Here is a 20017-nt window from a genome sequence, read left to right as displayed (position 1 = left end):
AAACAAATTTGTTAGTTACCATGGACATGATGAAACCAGACGGTAGCAACTTCCAGAAACTTGGATTCCGTAACGAATTCAACGACGATCGAACCAGACTCGGACTTGGATCTTCACTTGACCTTGACTAGGACGGACTGCACTTGTACAGCTGGCTTTTCCGGTTCCGGTTTCTTCCAACTTCTTTTACTCCGCATTCGGCACATTTCTACTTGACTTCACTAAACTTCACAACCGCTATCGTTCCTTCTTTTCTTCGAGTGCGAACTCGACAAATCTTCCAGTACGGTTTTACCTCGCTGCCAATGTAGAACTCCAAATAAGACGACTTATCTTGGTGATAGCTTAATACAGAATGATCATTTATGGTCCCAGGGTCCACTGCACGAATTTGTACTGGCCTGCTTACCAACTGCTTACTCTCACAGAAAATTTGACATTTTAGCGGTGCCGACACCGCTCAAACGTCAAATTTCGTGTGAGAGTAAGCAGGCCAGAATAAATTCGTGCAGTAATCCATTGTCTCATATCCTAGCATAACCTACTTCGAATCCTGATACAGAGTCGTAGCTTACTACAGTAATTACTCCAGTTTTGGGCCTATCCTGGCCCCATGTTGTGATGCTTTGCCGGAAATCAATGCTCGATATACTGCATTGTTAAAGTTGAGGTACGTGAAAGAAGAGGAAAAGTAATATTAGTGTTTTGTGATACTCACGACGGCTATTCAGAATGGTTCAACGATGAGAAGATCTTCCCTGCTGGCTTGCAGCGCTCATCAAACTTATGGTAAACAAATAAAACTAAAAAAAATATTGTGTGATTTCGTGGCATTTGCATATGTGTCCTTATTATTCATGGAAGCAGGCTTGTCCCACTGAGCGCATGAAAATTCTGCTCTTTGGATTTACACAATCAAGCTCATCATAAATTAGGAATCTTTACATCTTATCAAATAGAATATTAAAATTAAAAATATTAAAAACATTAGAATATTAAAATATACCAAACGTCATTTCGAACTGTCAAAAAACTGCATACCGCAGTGCCACATAGAGCGTGCAAAGAGATTTTCAACTGGGTCAAAACATTCCAGAGAATTTCACTTTGAACGGCCCGTGCGGCGTTGCAGTGCAGTTTTTTAACAGTTTGAATTGACATTTAGGATGTTTAGGGTCTGTTGCTTTCAATTTCAAAATTAATTTCTCTTAAACTTGACAGTTTGATTATTTATTTCCTTAGGAGAACAGTCAAGTTTAAGTGTCGAACTGTCAAATTTAAGTAAAAATTAATTTTAATTAACCAATTGGAACAGACCCTTAGGATATTTTGGGTCTGTTTTAATTCGAAAATTTAAATTAATTTTCACTTAACCCTTATGTGGCCGACATTAATACACGGTATAGAAAAAAAGCAAAAAGTTTTTTGGACACAACGGTAAAACTAGACAGTTCGATAATTATTTCCTTAGGTGAACTGTCGAGTTTAGGTGTCGAACTGTCAAATTTGAGTAAAAATTAATTTTAATTCGCCAATTTTCTCGAAGTGGAACACATTTCGAAAAGATATTTGGTAGCGGTTGTGCACAATGACCGGTTTCGTGCCTACCAAATATTTTTTCGGTAAAAGCTTTTCATTTCATGAAATTCGAGTTCAAATGCTTTTCGCCATACAAAATTAAATGATTTTACTCCTGCTGACCAACATTGAACGCACTCCTTGCGGGTAATCTATTGGAACAGACCCTTGAACATCATTCTATTTGATAAGAAGTAAAGATGTCTAATTTATAATGGGCTTGATGGTGTAAATCCAAAGAGCAGAATTTTCATGCGCTTAGTGCGGGCAAACCTGCATGGAAGTAGTAGAGTAGTTTACTGTTTAAGTTGGTTTTAAATTATGTATTGATATTCTCGAAATGACTACATTGTAGGAACCGAGACATAGACGTGCTATTTTTGTTTGTTTGTTTATGTTTAAGGAATACATATAGAAAGGCAGCACAACTACTATCGTGCTTGATGATAGTATGGCACAAACTAGAAAATGATTTAGTTTAAGATTTAAAAAAAACATTGCAAAACAAATAAGATTTTTGTGTAAGATGGGCATGCTTTCGGATAAATAACTTGGACACATCAAATTAAAATGTAAAGCTTTTTTTGTTCTTTGCCATTTTTAGAGAGCCTAAGTTACAACAATCAAAGTCTATAAATTCTTTACAAGTGACCCACCATCACATGCAAAAGGTTTACACTATTCAAAAGACATCAAATTAACAGGTGGTTTGCTTGGAATATCCGTTGCGAATTGAGAAATCACTTTGTTCAAAGCACTAAGCCATAGTAGAGTAATATCTGAAGAGCCGGTTCGGAACTTATAGATGTGCCCATGCTGATGGTTCACAAGTTGGAACGTGTCGCTTTGAGTATCGTCCTTCGTTTCTACGTTCCAGCCTTCCAAGGTACAAATTTTTGATGGTTCCCGTTTGTAATCACAACGTTCAGTTCTGGAATAGATATGTAGAGTTGAATTGAAGATAACAGTGCCTCTAGAAACAGATGACGTACCCTTTAAATGATTTGGGTGCAAAGTATACTAGAGAATTGGCCCATATTTGGACCCAGTACCGTTGCCACGATGACACAGTGGGTTTACGCCGGTGTTTCATCAGAGTTTTCCGCCGCAAACAGCCTTGAAATCCTAGAATATCTGCAGCAAGTTCGGCATCGCTTTCGAACCCTATGACCCCATCGGAGCTACCAGTCGAGGTGGTATCTGCTGAAACCTTGTCCTCCAGTACTGAATCATCCAAAAGATGACGCGATTTCACGAACGATTCCGTTCGGTGTATCGTGTTCGAAGAGCATTGGGTTGTAGTACACGATATTTTGTTGAAAATACTGAAAGGTAGAATATGGAAGATAAAGTATCGCAATAACATCGATCCAATGATCCCATTACACTATATTCATAGCAAGCTGCATGTTAAACAATATAGAATCTATTGAAGAAATGAATCAAGCTGAAAATCAAACTGTTTGCAAAGTAATTGAATGTGATAAAAATATGAAATAAATTCCTTCAAAGTAAAAAATACATAACAAAATACTGACAACAAGTTGGGCATTGCGTTATTCAAGAGTTTGCGCTGCACAGACAAACATTAAGAATAAACCACCAGGTAACAGCAAGACATGCTGCAACATTTTAGCAAATCAGTGATTGTGAATTTGATCGCATATCAGAATATCGATTTGTGCGAATATTCAGCGAGTCAAAAACTGAGCACTAGACTGGCCCAATTTTGTGTAGCAGGTGACAAACTTTTTCTTCCCTATTCTATGGAACACCAACAGTATTGTGCCCCTTTGGTAATGAAAATCTCTGGAAGTTTCACCTCAATCGAAAAAAATGAGCAATGAGCGCAATGAGATGTTTACATGGCACTTTCAGCTGAAATGTACAGGGAATTTTATGACCTATACCCATTTGCAGGACACAATGGTTCGTCATGCAAGCCAAACGACTATCAAGCCAAATTATATTATTCAAAATGACCGTTATGCCACACGGTTTAGCGACATCAGGCCACACGACTGTATGGTAAGCGACATTAGGCTACACGACTGTAAGACAAATGGCATTATGTTAAACGGGGAAGACCTGTTGGAGCTAGAAGGCCCTAGAGGCAGACCTAGAGGAATTAGTGCTTGAGGCAGTGTTTGATGGAGATGTGTTTGAAGTTGTTCTTACATTTGTATGCTCCTATCTTCGATCACTTGTGATATGTGACAATGACGCCTCTCTTGAAGTGAAAAGGGGAATTGCAGCTGCATTAAAAAATGGACTTTTTTTCACCAATTTTTCATGAAATTCTTTTACACTGGAGTGTCACATTTGAAAAAAATCCCCGAGTTCTAAACTTGTTTACTACTTCCACTCCAATTTTCATAACGATGTATGTATACATTCATTGTGAAGTTATTCTAATAAATGTGAACCGGTGTTAAAAAATTCCGTGTTTTTTTCCAATGATTTTCCACTAAGCACTCAGCACTAAGCTTTATTGAAATAAAATCTTTCAAAAATTTATACGAATATACCTATGCATGGTTAATGAAAAAAACATGGGAAACTTGGATGATTGTGAGCATGTTACATTATGGCGCTTTGAAGTAGGGCAGCACTATTAAGAAAATACGGTTAAATCATAATTTTCTTTCTGAAACAAAATTTCCTTCAAAATTTGCTAAACTTTTGCATCAATTGTATCAAATGTTTACGGAGGATATCTTAGTTCATTCACAAATATTGCGACATTTGCACCCATTTAGACTCGGCCGAAATTCATTATCATCACAGTTGAATTTCGCACACGACTTCGCAGCGGCTGGCATGCACAAGTTTGGTTGAGTTCATGACAGGGGCGTCGGATGCACGTCAGGCAAACAAAATAACTTTGATTAGTGTGAAATTTCGCTTGGAAATGATGATTAAGTGGATTCTCAAATTATCACAGTAGTCTAAACATTAATGAGAAACCCAATATCATGGGGATGATGATATTCTGATTTTGATGATTTTGACATGAATCTGCAACGACGATTAGCATGACATAATTATAAGTCGAAATTTGCTGTTTTTTACACTTCGGGTAACATGGAATCTTTATTTCTTACAAGTTTCTCAATGATTTCGAAGGGTTGGTTAGTAGGAAGAAGAGAAATGAGGAGTATACGCAACTAAATATGTAATAGTTTTCATGGAAAAATTGCTCAAAACGATAAAAAATATCGAAAAATATGTCCGCACGGTTGTTTTCATCTCTTTCATCTACTGTCACCAACATCCTCACTAACTGGCTTTAAGTGCCTGTACCAATTTTTCTAGCATTACCAATAGGGGAACTTACGTATTTTCGGCAGTTTATCTCTTCGTCATGGGGGTTTTTTGAAACCTGTTGGTCTCAAAGTTGGCCTCAAATCCTTCCCAACCAAGCTGAGTTATATGCCCAAATTTCAGACAATTCGGCCCACAAAAACCCCCATGACGAAGAGAACAAGCCTGCCGATAATAGAGATAAGTGACATTTCAACACACGAACACTAGCGCAAATTTTTCCTCACACAAAAGTGCACGCTGATTGAAAGGCTATTCAGATTGCATATGCAAGTATTACCCAATCGAATTGGGTAAAACGGGTAAATAATGATAAAACTAACGTCCGGGGCAAGAGTGCAAATATTTTCCTCGCAGTTTTACAACTACATCTACAAAAAAGGCACGCATACATTTGAACGTGATTACCTCTATACCCTTCGTCACCTTATATGTAGAGTGGCTTTAACTTTCAAAATTGGAACAGCGGTCATCTGTCAAATCCATACAAATTCCTGTTCCAAACAAGCAGGAGACCTGTCAAAATGGGAACATGACGCCACTCTCCCTTCCAGTCACTCTACTTATATGCTGTTTACAAACAAAAATATCAACTTGTTTATATTTTGCTTATACTTTTTGCTAGCACACTTTGAAATAAGTCCATTTTTTAATGCAAACGTTAAAGGGCCTTTGCGGTTAGGGGCTGTTCATAAACCACGTAGATCAAAATTTTGCCATCTCAGACCCCACCCAGCGGCGTCATGGTCGCAATTTTTTCCGCAGTCAAGTTCGCAGATTGTGAACAATCCTCGGTACTCACTTTACGTAATTTATGTTTAGTCCCTTACTGTCAGAGCTGTCAGATCAGTGTAACACGCTAAATAAAATTTACACAAAAGGCAATTTACACGGAAAAAAATACACGGTTATGAATATTTATTGGGTACCGGACTGGTCACCGAAAATTTGATCGTTTTCTTTGGTACATTGAGGTCTTGAAATTAGTCTATGCCCCACCTCTCCCTCTTCGTAGACTTTGGTCCACTCCCACGTCCACTCCACACACAAAAAAAAAATGTATGGGGCGTAGATTTTGGCCAGATACAACAATACCCCCCCTCCCCCCAAAAAGTCTACGAGGTTTATGAACAGACCCTTAGGGAACGTCCATAAATTACGTCACGCTTTGAGTGGGGAGGGGGGCTTCAGCAAAGTGTGACGAACCATACAAAAAGTTCAGGGGTCCCATACAAAAAGTGTGACAAAGGGGGGGAGGGGGGGTTGAAAATGGTCGATTTTAGCGTGACGTAATTTATGAACGTTCCCTTAGGTCCCGTGTTATGCGAGGTATGCACTACAAACGGAATCGCTCAAGTAATTTTCGTTCAGTGCATTATATTTCCGTGACCGGAATGGTCAAGAAATTTAACACAGCAAGCCCCATTTGATTTGACGTTCCGTTTCAGCTCCGTACTAGGATCCGGAATAAAGCGAAGCTTTATTATTTCTTGAGCGATTCCTTGCCTGAATTTTTCACGCATCGAGATAGGCCAAGAAATTTCTTGCGATCAGCGTACCACCCATTAAGCCCGGTTTCGTGTTTAAAAGGAATCACTCAAGAAATTTCTTGAACAATTCCTGGCGAAAACTTTCTACAGAGCCAGCCATTTGAGCTGTCATTCTTTCGCAACTGCGTACTGCGATCGAAGAAAAATGATTTCTTGAGTGATTCAGGCAAGGAATTCCCCATGCATCTAGATACACGCTAACGCCGCTCAGCACTAAAGTGCATAATTTCCAGACTACACCAAAAATGTGTAACCCTTGCACATTCATAAAATCAGCTCCTGTGTCCGCAAAATCGTTAAATTCGCAAAAAAAAATTGTACAGCAATCTAGCTAGGTTTACTAGTGACCTTGGAAAACAAAAAAAAATATCGACATTTCGCATCTAGACGAGTGTACGAGCTGTTTTTGAGAATGTGTAACTGTAACACATTTTTGTGTGGTCTGGAAATTATGCGCTTATGAGTAGGGCTTACACATTTTAGTGCTGAGCGGTTTTACTGTGTAGGCCGAGAAATTCCTTCTGAACTGCAAACAGCTCTTTAATTAATTTTCGTTCAGTGAATGATTTTTCCGTGACCGGAGTAGTCAAGGAATTTTACACAGCAAGCCCCATTTGATTTGACGTTCTGTTTCAGCTCCGTACTCGGATCCGGAATAAAGCGACGCTTGCTCATTTCTTGAGCGATTCCTTGACAGAATTTTACACGCATCGAGATAGCCCAAGACATTTCTTGCGGTCTGCGTACTAAGCATTACTTGCAAACGCAAACGAAATTCGGGTGGAAATCTGCGCAGACATTAAAGAAGGCAATGGACCAATGAAGCAAACTTTTCTAGGGTTCACCGCATGTAAACAGAGGAGCCACCGTATATGGACATTAGCATTGTGACAGTAGTAGAGTTATGTCAACAAGCCAACAAGAGTAGCCAACAAGCTATCAAGGCATGTACTTTTTTCATGCAACTTGTTGCCGTGGTCCCTGGGCTTGGAATATATCTTTCAGGAAGCTTTGATTTCGGGCATGTGGCCGATGTACTTTGCAGTTATGCCTGGAATAGCTGAATGTAGTACAAGCAAAGGCAAACAGTTCTGTAAAACTCAGATCGTAAAGTCATCTGATATAGTTATACTGATCATGCTGCTGCATATTATATCGGACATTTGTCGAGGTCACTATGTGCCGGGAAAATATAATTCCGAGTTGGTGACAATACTACAAATTGAGGGAGGATAATAGGCCCAGTCAGACCCTTGAATGGGCAATGTGGGAATGCCATTGAAGGTTTGTAATATTCTCCGAGGCTTTCGAAATCCACAGGACGCGTCCCCTGAATGCGGATACCGCAATCAGCCAATGTGATATTATCTCGTATGGTGTTGTAGTGCGAATAAATGATCTCATTCTATGGAAATTAGAACCTTGTAATGCATTGTTCATTAACGTTAATTTTCTAAGCTTGACAAGCTTTTGAAGACAAACATGAAATGAGAGAACTGCCTAATAGGAAAGTCACATTGACAAAGCTTTCACATATGAAAATGTTATTTATCATCGGCTTTGGACCGACTTGCGCTCTCATTGCCCCAATAAATGCAGCAAAATGAATAAAAAGGAAACTTGTTGCCGTGGGCCGATTGATTTAAAACTCTCAGGAACTTTGCTATGCATCTCTGTTTTATGAAATTGTCGCAATGTTTGACTGACATTTTTCTAAGCTACCTGGCGAGAACAGAACACATATAGACCGTTTATTGTGTAAGCGCCTGCCATACTGCCACACTCGCATAACAGTCCAATTTGTTAAAAGTAGAAATTGAGAAAAAGGCATTCGAAGTTTGAAAATTCGTTTTAATGTAAAACTTTGAAAAAATAGCCTTATTTTGAATAATATTTCGAATAATTATCTCGAAACTTTCTCAGATTGCTTAGCATCTCAATGCATAGCTGTAAAAAATATAATGTTTACCACAAAATTGTTTTGTGTTACAGGGTACAGAAATCCACAATGGGACTGTTATGTGGGTACTTTCAATATAGGACGCTCATGATTGGGTGTTTTCGTCACACATTGGCATAAAAATCCGCAATTTTCATTATGGTTTTTGAAAATACGTTGAAAATGACGGTTATTATTAAGGTTAATTCAAAAGTGATGAAAAGTCAATATGACTGGTATGCGAGAGGGGGCAGCATACGTACCGAGCAGAAAAATTCCCATTGAAACTGAACCGTTCAGCTATTATATGCAAACAGCTTAATGTTTACGAGTAATTCAAAAATTCTAAAACAAATAAACATCACTGATAAGCCAATTAACAACACTCCGAACATAAATTTTTTTTTCTTCTACAAAAGAATTCTCTATTCTGTGTGTTTAAAGAAACGTGACAAACCAAAATGACTCACCAACACTTGCAGCGAACGGATGACAACCCACTGGGTATGAGTGTTGTACAATGACAGTGTTTATGGAAATTTCGCGGCAAGCTTGTGCTACGAAATCTAGTATGCAAAATGTAACGGGAAATGTAGATACCAATTGTAAAAAAAATACAAGATAAATTAACAAAATGAGCAGTACACTACGTGATGTGAGAAAAGAATGAGGCATAATTGTTTGGACGACATTGGTCTTTTTATTGAATGGTGTTTCAATATATACCTAAATAGCGTTTTTCTAATATTTTATTTTGTATTTGATGTGCCGTACAATTGTCCAACCAGCTCTTTTTTATTTATTTTATTGCAATTATTACATATTTCCATCAAGACATTATCAACCAATAATTTAACATTGAAGCAAAATTAATATGATAAATTATGTGATATGTGCCTATTTCTACACAGAAAAATGGATTTTTAAGAGTGACTTATTGGGCCTAAGCTAACACTCCTGTCTCGTCGGAAGGCCATCGTGTCAGTTCTGTCCTAATCAAATCTGGCACGACCACGCTGATGGGACTACCACCTTGTAGCTAGCTGGGCGTGATTCACCATTTCTTACTCAGCCGTGCCAGGATGCCAGAACAGACGCTGTTTGAGCCGCACTTCCTTGGTGAACAGACGCGGTTAGCCGATTGAAAAACAACAAAGCTGCTGGAGCAGATCAACTACCAAACGGGCTTCCAAAATATGCTGAAGAAGCACTAGTGAGAGCACTACACTGGGTCATTACCAAGATTTGGGAGGAGGAAGCATTACCGGAGGAATGAATGGAAGGTATCGTGTGCCCCATCTACAAAAAGGGCGACAAGTTGGATTGCGGGAACTATCGCGCGATCACACTACTATGCGCCCACAAGATACACTCTCAAATTTTATACCGCCGTCTACCACCGACTGCAAGAGAGTTCGTGAAGCAATATCAGGTTAGATTCACGGATGAACGCGCTACAACGCATCAGATGTTCGCCATCCACCAGGTGTTGCAGAAATGTCGCGAATACAACGTACCCATACATCACTTGTTCTTGTTCATCGATTTGAAATCGGCGTATGATACAACCGATCGAAAACAGCTATGTCAGAGTAGGCACGAACACGGATTCCCGGATAAACTGATGCGATTGATCAAGCCGACGATGGATCGAGTGATGTGCGTAGTTCAACTATTAGGGACACTCTAGAGTCCCTTCGAATCTCACAGAGGGTTACGGCAAGATGATGGTCTTTCGTGCTTGCTGTTTAACATCGCCTTAGAAAGTGTCATAAAAAGAGCGGGGATAAACACGCGTGAAACGATTTTCACGAAGTCCGTTCAGCTGCTTGGTTTTGCTGATGATGATGATATTCATATAATAGCTTGTAAATTTGAGACGATCGCGGAAACATACATCCGACGGAGTGAAGCCAGGCAAATCGGATTAGTCATTAATGTGTCGAAGACAAAGTACACGATGGCAAAGAGCTCCAGGGAAGAATCACCGCGCCTGCCACCCCGAATTTATATCGACGGTGATGAAATCGAGGCGGTTGAATAATTCGTGTAAATACTTGAGCTCACTGGTGACCGTCGCCAACGACACCAGCAGAAATTCAGAGATTACTTTGGACTCCGCAGAATTTTACGATCGGACAAAGTTTGCTATCACACGAAGTTGACTAGGTACCTACAAAACGCTTATTAGACTGGTAGTGCTATTGCGACACTGTCCCGGATGATGTCCAATAGCTCTACGCCAGTAAGCGCAAGCTTCTGGCTAGTGTTGCTACGTCCATACTTAGGTATGGCGGCCCGGCGTGAGGCACTGCGCTAGACGTACTAAATGCTACCGACGGAAGCTGAAAAGTACTTACAGGCTTATGTGCCTGAGGGTTGTGAGTGCGTACCGCACCGTGTCACACAACGCTCTCTGCGTCATTACTGGTATAGTACCTATCGGCATCCTTATCAGTGAGGACATGGAGTACCTCGAAATGCGCGGCACAAGAGATATACTCAGGACTGCCAGGATGGCCTCTATGGTCAAATGGCAGCGCGCGTGGGGTAGTTCTACCAAAGGAAGGTGGACCCATAGGTTGATACCGAGGGTAGATAGTTGGATTAATAGGGGCCATGGGGAAGTTACATTCCACCTGACACAGGTCCTTTCAGGTCATGGTTGCTTCCGACAGTATCTACACCGTTTCGGACATGCGGGTTCTCCCGAATGCCCAGTGTGCAATGGTTTAGAGAAAACGGCGGAACACGTTTTGTTCGTGTGCCCGCGTTTTCGCACAATGCGTGACCGCATGCTTGCCACATGCGGGGAGGACACAACTCCGGACAATTTGGTCCAGAGGATGTGTAGGGATGAGTTTGGCCGGAACGCCGTTTCAACGGCTATCACCCATATCGTCTGGGAGCTACAGAGGAGGTGGCGCGTGGACTCGGAGAATGGCTAGTTCAGATGCAGTACAAGAGGTGGTCCAGGGGTTCGGAGTCGGCTTCGTAGGTCTTACCGGTGCCCTGCGGTCGAGATTGACCCTTACAGCAATTAAGTGGCCGCGGAGAGGAAGTCCCGGTAGCGGTGCTGTCGTGGCGTCGGTCGGGGCATGTGGAGACCCTGCTGTCAGCAACCTTCTGGTGCAGCTGATAGGGCTTGGAGGGTAGTGATACCCTTGCCTTCAGCAGGTCAGATCGGGTTGCACGTGGGCATCAGTTCTTGATGTCTGCCAAGCAGTTGAACGCGGGCGGGGTTTACCTCGCCCGCCTTCCGAGGACAAAGGGAGTGGTGAGGACCACTCGGAAAACTGGCTATGCGCCAGCATGCTACCGTGATGGACTCTCCAAAGCGAGTCATCGATGTTCGTTGCTGCAGGCTACGCAGCTAACCTTGAGGGTGCGATGTGCACTAGCCCCTCTCTGAAGCAATGCCTTCTTGGTGGTTCCGGAGAGACGAAGGGTTTGGCGACCATAGGAATGTGTTTTGGTGGGTCGAGGATAGAGTAATCCTGGATTTTACTATTGTTGTAACAATAGTAAATCACCTCACACTACCCTAACACTACCCTAACCTTCCTGTTAGGGTGTCTGTTGAGCAGATTTTCCCCCTATGGTTTAGAAAGAAAAAAAAGACTGGTAGCCCTCTATGGGCACGAAGCATGGACCTTACGTGCAGAGGACCAACGAAGTTTTCGAACGAAAGGTGTTGCGTATCATCTAGGGCGGAGTGCAGATGGAAGACGGGACTTGGAGAAGGCGAATAAACCACGAGCTGCATCAGCTGCTCAGAGAATCAACCATCGTCCACACCGCGAAAATCGGGAGGCTACAGTGGGCGGGTCACGTCATCAGGATTTCGGATAGCAACCCGGCTAAAATGGTTCTCGAGAGTCATCCGACCGGTACAAGAAGACGTGGTGCGCAGCGAGCTAGGTGGGTTGATCAAGTGGAGTACGATTTGCGGACCTTTCGCAAAGTTTAGAACTGGAGACACACAGCCATGGACCGAGTAGACTAGAGCCGACTTCTACGTACAGCGGATGACACTCAGGCCTTAAGCCTAATATCGTGTTCAAAAGGAATCGCCCAAGAAATTTCTTGACCGATTCCTGGCAGAAACTTTCTACAATGACTGCCATTTGAATTGTCATTTCTTCGCTACAGAGTACTGCGATCGAGGAAAAACGGTTTCTTGGGCGATTCAGCCAAGGAATTTCCCATGCACCAATATGGACCGAAAAATTCCTTTTGAACTGCAAACAGCCCTTTAGTCTGACCACCGGTAAAGTAAGTAAGTGCACCCTAAACATTTTTGACAGCTAACTATCAAATTTTGCTGGTTTTTGCCATGCTGAATGCATTCAGCAATACTAATTGCTGATAGGGCACAAAGTTGTGCTGGATCCCAGCAAAAAAAAATGTTGAAAATTCAGCAAATCATTCTGCTGGTTTTTGCTTTGCTATAAGCGTTTGGTGCACGTGTTAGGACGCCACCTCCTGTCAGATTTTCATTTCATTGAAATAAATGACGGTGACATGCACAAAACATGCTTCGCTTCGGTTGCTCTCCGCTACCGTTATCGAACTGAGAAAGGAAATATTGTAACGCGAGATCAAACTTTTCTGTATTTCCTCAATATGTGCATCAATATATTGATGTGTTTTTTTTTCAAACCATCAATGTGTATGTCAATTGATGTCGTCTGTGGACCGCATAAAGTGCTTAAAATCGGCTCGTAAAATGGGCTATTGCATTCGAAAAAATCGCACTGCAACAAAAGTAAATACAAGAAACATCGCAATCGTTATTGACGTTTCATTTTTTACAGATAGTCGTGCTATAACCATAAACTTGTAACATTTGAAGGACTTTCAGTTAAAAAGCATTGCAGTTAAAGCATTTGCACCGAGCGAACGTCTACCAATTTTACACTTCGAGGATATATGATGGGTACGTTTACGATCGTTGTTCAAAAAGTGAAGGTTGGACAATCTATGAACACCGTATTAAGAAGATATGATGAACTCTGAAATCATTAATGTTCAAATGACTTTTCTATAGATCCTTAGAGATTTGTGTCTGTTTATGTATACAACAATAAGGGGCTTAACTGGTGTGAACATATACTTACTTTGTACCCAAACTCCGACACTTCCGGTGGCCTATAAATTTTGCTGATGACGTGTTCGGTGTTACGGTTGGGAACCGCATGGAACTTGACTTTGCCGGCGACAAATTTAGAGAGGCTAACGTCGATGGATGACCATGCTGGCCATTGTCGGTAGTCGACATTGAAGAGTTCGTTTGCCTGGCGCTTGAGTGTTTACCATTCATTGCCGACGACGAAGGCGACGACGGCAGAGGTTCCAGTTTCAGAGATTTTCTGAAATATAGATAAGGATTAGGCTTTTTTATTCAATCGAAGATGAAATTACGAAAAAAAAAATCTACTCGGTCACTGAGTTGGTCCCACCCGGGAATCGGAAAATCTTATGTTTTCCTACTTAGTTTCAGCAAAAAGTTGTACAACTTAAGGGGTTGTTCTTTTTAACGAAAACTGAGTAGAAATCCAATATAATTTGTGGTTGAAAATATATAGTTTAGTTTTAGTAGTTATGGTGATATTATTGGAATTTTTTATCAGGGAGCCCTCCTCTTTTTTTTTTGTTAGAGTTCATACGGGCGATGCTCTAGTGCTGCCAATAAGGCATTGTATATTTAGAAACCGGACGGAGAAAATCGCTTTCTCAGAGATACAAACAGGAAAGGTTAAGTCCTCATAACAAAGATAATTTATTGTACTTTCATAAGAAAATATCATTGAAATTATTTAATTTTATTTTTTAATATATTTTCTCCATTTTTCCGTGTAAACCTCTTTAAAAATCTGGTCAATGTTAGTAAATTTTAGCATCCCTTCGGCGTATTTGTCTCACAATCGGGTAATCTCTTTAGTGTCATGAGACCCTCTACCAGACTTATTTGGATTTCAAAGAAATTTTGCCAAATATTTCTCTTGCGAAATTAATAATCTCGATGTGATTCACCGAGAATTAAATTTGGTTCTGAACGAAGCCATCCGATTCAACATCTCTACGCAATTCGTTGACGGGGTGATTGTGTTAGTCAAGAAAAGAGATGCGGGCGAAACAGCTCGTTCATTTCGGCCGATAAGTTTAATCAATTTCGACTACAAAATCTTGTCTTGAATTTTAAAACAACGCCAACGGCTTGAAAATGTGATGCATCAGCTCAGCACAATCTACTGACGGGTTAACAAAATGTTCCATCCCCGGTAGAAACATTTTCCAGGCTACTCTCGCCTTGAAAGATAGAATCGCATATCTGAAGGCCAACAGAAGAACAGCAAAATTGATCGGATTTAATTAATGGGTAGTACGCTGATCGCAAGAAATTTCTTGGCCTATCTCGATGCGTGGAAAATTCAGGCAAGGAATCGCTCAAGAAATAATAAAGCGTCGCTTTATAGTCCATTTTACGAGACGATTTTATGAATGAATTTTGACAGGAGGTTGCGTCCAATTACCCGTGAAAACCAATATCATCATCAACATTGTTGTCACTTCGTAAAATGGCTCATTCCGGATCCTACACTGAACGAAAACGCCCGCCGTACAATGAATGATTCTTCATTCAATGCGGTACAGACCCGCAAAATCTGAATTTTAAATGATTTCTCAGCAGAATGATTTGACTGCCTTCGATTGAACCAAAATCATCCTGTAATAAAACTAAAATTGACACAATTAATGAATGATTTTTCGCTTGGGGTTTGTTGTGAATGATTATCATCAAAAAACCATCGGAAAGCATTTTCCTCTATGCTTCATACCGAAAATCATTCAATCGCTGAATGAAAATCTCCACAACTTAAAATATGAATTGTCATTCAATCGTGTGCTCAATCCCAGGGCTCACTCGGTGATTCCTAAAACTGAATGACAATCGCGATCGAATGATTTACTGAACAAAAATGACGGATTCTTGTTTACTTTTTGTATTCTAATTGTCTGCATGTTCCCCATTCTGAAAGTAATTCAATTTTGGATTGTTTTTCATTTTGCTGTTGGTGCGCCATCCTTTGACAGTTTATAATGGCAAAATCAACGTTGAAGTGGTCGCGGAAAAAAAATGCGTCGTGCAAAAGTGTTCGACTGTGATGCAGAATGGTGATATATTTATAATGTGTATTAATATAAAATGAGATTTCTGATAATAAAAACAATAAAATTCAAATAAAAAATAATTCACATACATCGAAGTTTGTTCTATTGTTATTTTTCAAACAACTAATATTAAAACCATGCCAACGAGTTCGAGCGAAATTGACTTCAATTGAAATCAGATTTCTTCTAACTTGTTGTGATGGTTGTAATATTAGTTGTTTAATTAAGAATTTAAATCAATTTAAATTGTAGACTGCAGTGAACAATGTCTATATACTTTCGTAAGGATTTTCATTCTCATTTCAACCGATAAACTGAATGGGTTTTGAATGAAAATCATCCATGTACAGATTTGTTTTGATTCTGAATAGTATGATTATAGTGGTCACTTTGGATGATTTTCTTACCGTCTGTTTTGATTCTGTCAGATCAGCTCTTGAATGACAAAAATCCAAAAATCATCTGATTTTAGGCATGGGGCTCGGATGAGGCAATTTTCATTCAATTTGTGGCGGGGATTTTCGTTCAGTGTAGTACGGAGCTGAAACGAAACGTCAAATCAAATGGGGCTTGCTGTGTTAAATTTCTTGACCATTCCGGTCACGGAAAAATAATGCACTGAACGAAAATTACTTGAGCGATTCCGTCTGAAGTGCATACCTCGCATAAGATCACGCTTTCGATCGAGTTGACCATAAGTTTCTGCTCAAAACAATGCGATCTTTGGGCATCAATGCGGCGTTAGTGGAACTTTTGTCCTGCATAGCAACAGCTTTTTCGTCTCTTTTGTTAATCAACGGGCACCTTTCCGCATCTCGGGAATCGGAAAATCTTTTGTTTTCCTACTTAGTTTCAGCAAAAAGTTGGGGTTGTTCTTTTTAACGAAAACTGAGTAGAAATCCAATATAAATTGTGGTTGAAAATATATAGTTTAGTTTTAGTAGTTATGGTGATATTATTGGAAATTTTTATCAGGGAGCCCTTCTTTTTTTTTGTTAGAGTTCATACGGGCGATGCTCTAGTGCTGCCAATAAGGCATTGTATATTTAGAAACCGGACGGAGAAAATCACTTTCTCAGAGATACAAACAGGAAAGGTTAAGTCCTCATAACAAAGATAATTTATTGTACTTTCATAGGAAAATATCATTGAAATTATTTAATTTTATTTTTTAATATATTTTCTCCATTTTTCCGTGTAAACCTCTTTAAAAATCTGGTCAATATTAGTAAATTTTAGCATCCCTTCGGCGTATTTGTCTCAATTTCAAATAGATTTCAAATAAATTTTGCCAAATATTTTTCCTTCCTTGCGAAATTAAGGGCAATTCAGTAAATTCAGAAAAGGTGAAATTTGAGTGTTTTTTCGTTAATAAACACCATATACATCCGTGATGATACCACCAAAGATTTTTAAGTACAAGATAACCCACTTCTGCATTTCTCATACTATCGATCGGCGAACGGATTCGTTCGAAGACAGCGCTACTTGCGACGGGAAATCGAACCATTTGAACAAAAATAATCGAAGTAGCTATGGTTTTCTGCTGCGCTGTAGACGTCATATAATGTTGAGAGAGTCGTAGTTTGACGTAGCCCAGATTTACAGCAACTAAAGCAAAGTTATCAATATTCAATTTTCGTGAAAAGGAGCGTAAATCCTGACTTTCTTCCGTGTGTACAGGGATTATCTTAAGTTTTCTAAATCCGACATCGGTCAATGCACGGAATGAGATCCGGACAGCTTCCGCACGTGGTGGTCATCAACATTCGATCTGCGCTATAACTACGACATTAGCATTAAACCGTGTTGATATTAACTATTCTCGATATACCTGCTAAATCTAATTAGTAGGGCCGTTACAGATATCGGTAGCGATGTGGGTTTTACTCTGTTGAGAATCGTTCTGGTTACGCCGATGCTTTGTTTCTTTTGGTGTTGGCATTTTCATCAAAGCGAATTAGGAAAATATCGCATTTATATCTGACCCCACCTAGGACCCCACTCACAACTTGATGTTACAATATCCTATAAAAAGTTGTCGCAATCCCCTGTGGAACATGAGCTGGAGTTGCTTATCCCGATATGGTATGGGTGATGTCCCCACCAGAAACTTGTGGCTTACCCTGGGTCGGGTCATGCTCGGGATTTATGCAAGCGAGTCTCGATTCTAATCGTAATTCGTTAATATGTTTAACTGAACATTACTGACTCCCGCATTTAAATTGCATTCATGCATCCCATACACTTGGACTTGGCACTTTGGAGCACCAAGAAAATGACGTCTGGAGCTCGTTCAAAATTTTCATTGTTTATCCTATTTTCTTCACAATCATAGTCACCTGCTGGTTTGCGGTATTAAATTGGTTCGACCGCGAGTCAACCGCGGCGCTGCTATCGGTAAAATGCGTTCGCCAACTCTGCGCCAGAGTGGGCCATATTCTTAATATACTATATTTGCCTCTACCTTAGCCATCTACCCTACCCTCTACCATAACCATCTACCCTACCCTCTACCCTAACCCTCTACTCTACCCTCTACCCTACCCTCTACCCTACCCTCTACCCTAACCATCTACCCTACACTCTACCCTAGCCCTCTACCTTACGCTCTACCATAACCCTTTACTCTAGCCCTCTACCCTACCCTCTACCCTAACCCTCTACCCTACCCTCTACCCTGCCCTCTACCCTACCCTCTACCCTACCCTCTACCCTAGCCCTCTACCCTACCCTCTACCCTAACCCTCTACCCCTGGTCATTATCTCAATACCAAGCACTTGTTTGCAAAATTTACCAACAGACAGAAGGACAGATAGCCCGATAGACAGATAGACAGATAGACAGACAGAAGGACAGATAGACAGATCAAGGCTATTCTATTAAGTAATTATGTGAATTATGTGAAATGTGAATATTGTTTCCTAAAAGTATTTTGATTTGTTATTGGATTATCTGCTTGGACTGAATATAATCTTATAATTAATGAGAGCATGACGATCACATGCCCTCAGTAATTATTAGATCATATTCAGTCCAAGCAGGTTAAATATTTGACGATCTTTTTGAAAAAAATATTATTTTTAAAACAAATATATTTTAACTTTATTTCTAAAATATGTGTTTATTGTTTCAAAAAAAATGCTTTTGAAATAAAGTAGCGATGTATTTGTTTCAAATAAATAAAATATTAGAATAAAATATTATTTACTTTGAATTTACGATCCGGCTAACGAAAGCTCGACTTAAAAACAAAAACAAAAGTGCTTTGAAGCTAATACTGAAAAGTCATTGATTCAATGAAAATCGCACTTAGGCCGTGGATCAATGATTATTTTTTTTATATATTTCAAAGTCGTTTATTTTTGAATTTAATATATACTTTTCTGCGTGTAGGCTTGAGCAAAAAAAAATTGCCGCCCATCGGATTCGAACCGATAGTCGCTGCGTGAGAACTCTATGCTCTACCACAGTACTACAATAGACTAATTTACTACAGCTGCGATTGAATGAACAGTAGGTAAAGTCTTAATATACTATATTTGATACCACTGTATATCTCCAGCTCGTGACGATTTTTGAGCCTCTTCAGAAAAATGATTATGATCATTGAGGGTGTCACAATAAATTATACTTTGCTCTCGGATTTTAACTGGACAATGCTTTAATATTTAAATGCAAATCAATCAAAACTTGTGCACCGAGAAAAATTTCTAATCAATGATTGAGTTGGCCTTCTTAAATCGAAAAATCCTTTGTTTTCTTACTCAGCTTCGGCTAAAAGTGGGACAACCCATTGGCAATGGGTTGTCCTACTTTTAACGGAAACTAAGTAAGAAAACAAAGGTTTTTTCGATTCTGAGTAAGACCAACTCAGCCCCTGAGTAGATTTTTTTCTCTGTGTGGACTTTTTTTTAAACAAATTGTGCTTCAAGGAATAAGTTAAAAAATAAGCCATTTTTTCTCGCTTGCATTTCCTAGACATACTTCCATCCAACGTATCCAAATACCAAGGTAAGAAATTTGCGATAATATTCATGTATCAGAAAATGAAAAAAAAGGAAAAATGTTATGATATTTTTGCTAATTTTTATGAGAACTACACTATTTAACAAATTACGCCCACAATTTATCGCTTTACACTTCATTTCACTATGCCATGTTCGGAATAAAAACAGTACACAAGTGTAGAATTTGCTCAATGTTAAAATACCTACACGTTAATAAAAACAAAAAAAAACAGTACCCAAAGTAAGAAAAATAATTATTCTTGATCGCCAACAACACGAGGTTTAAAAAAAAACAGTAACTACTAGCAACACGGCTCACTTAACAACAAAGTGCCCTCTTGTAATCAGAGCCGTAGCGTGCAGGGGAGTAAGCTGGCTGTCAACTGGGAACAAATTGCGCCTACCCTCTATTCAATTTTAGTACCATTAGAAGGACGTA

At 39.8% G+C, this 20017-nt stretch overlaps 1 protein-coding gene across 3 annotated transcripts in view; it reads right to left on the bottom strand.

The window, feature by feature from the left end:
* Nucleotides 1–2143: 2143 nt before the first annotated feature.
* LOC109414485 (ras-specific guanine nucleotide-releasing factor RalGPS2) overlaps nt 2144–20017 on the bottom strand; it is a 40949-nt gene continuing 23075 nt past the window's right edge. For 2 of the 3 annotated variants that reach the window (XM_029872372.2, XM_029872373.2), the window contains exons 7-10: nt 13512–13763; nt 8862–8957; nt 2571–2903; nt 2144–2509 (exon numbers count right to left, since the gene is read on the bottom strand). In XM_029872372.2, the coding sequence (XP_029728232.2) occupies nt 2257–2509; nt 2571–2903; nt 8862–8957; nt 13512–13763 (934 nt within the window). In that variant the 3' untranslated portion in view covers nt 2144–2256. The remainder of the gene's footprint in view (nt 2510–2570; nt 2904–8861; nt 8958–13511; nt 13764–20017) is intronic. The other variant, XM_019688337.3, reaches the window with a different exon arrangement.

Source organism: Aedes albopictus, chromosome 2 (assembly GCF_035046485.1).
Source record: "Aedes albopictus strain Foshan chromosome 2, AalbF5, whole genome shotgun sequence".
Classification (NCBI taxonomy): domain Eukaryota; kingdom Metazoa; phylum Arthropoda; class Insecta; order Diptera; family Culicidae; genus Aedes; species Aedes albopictus.
This window is presented reverse-complemented; position numbering and strand designations above follow the sequence as displayed.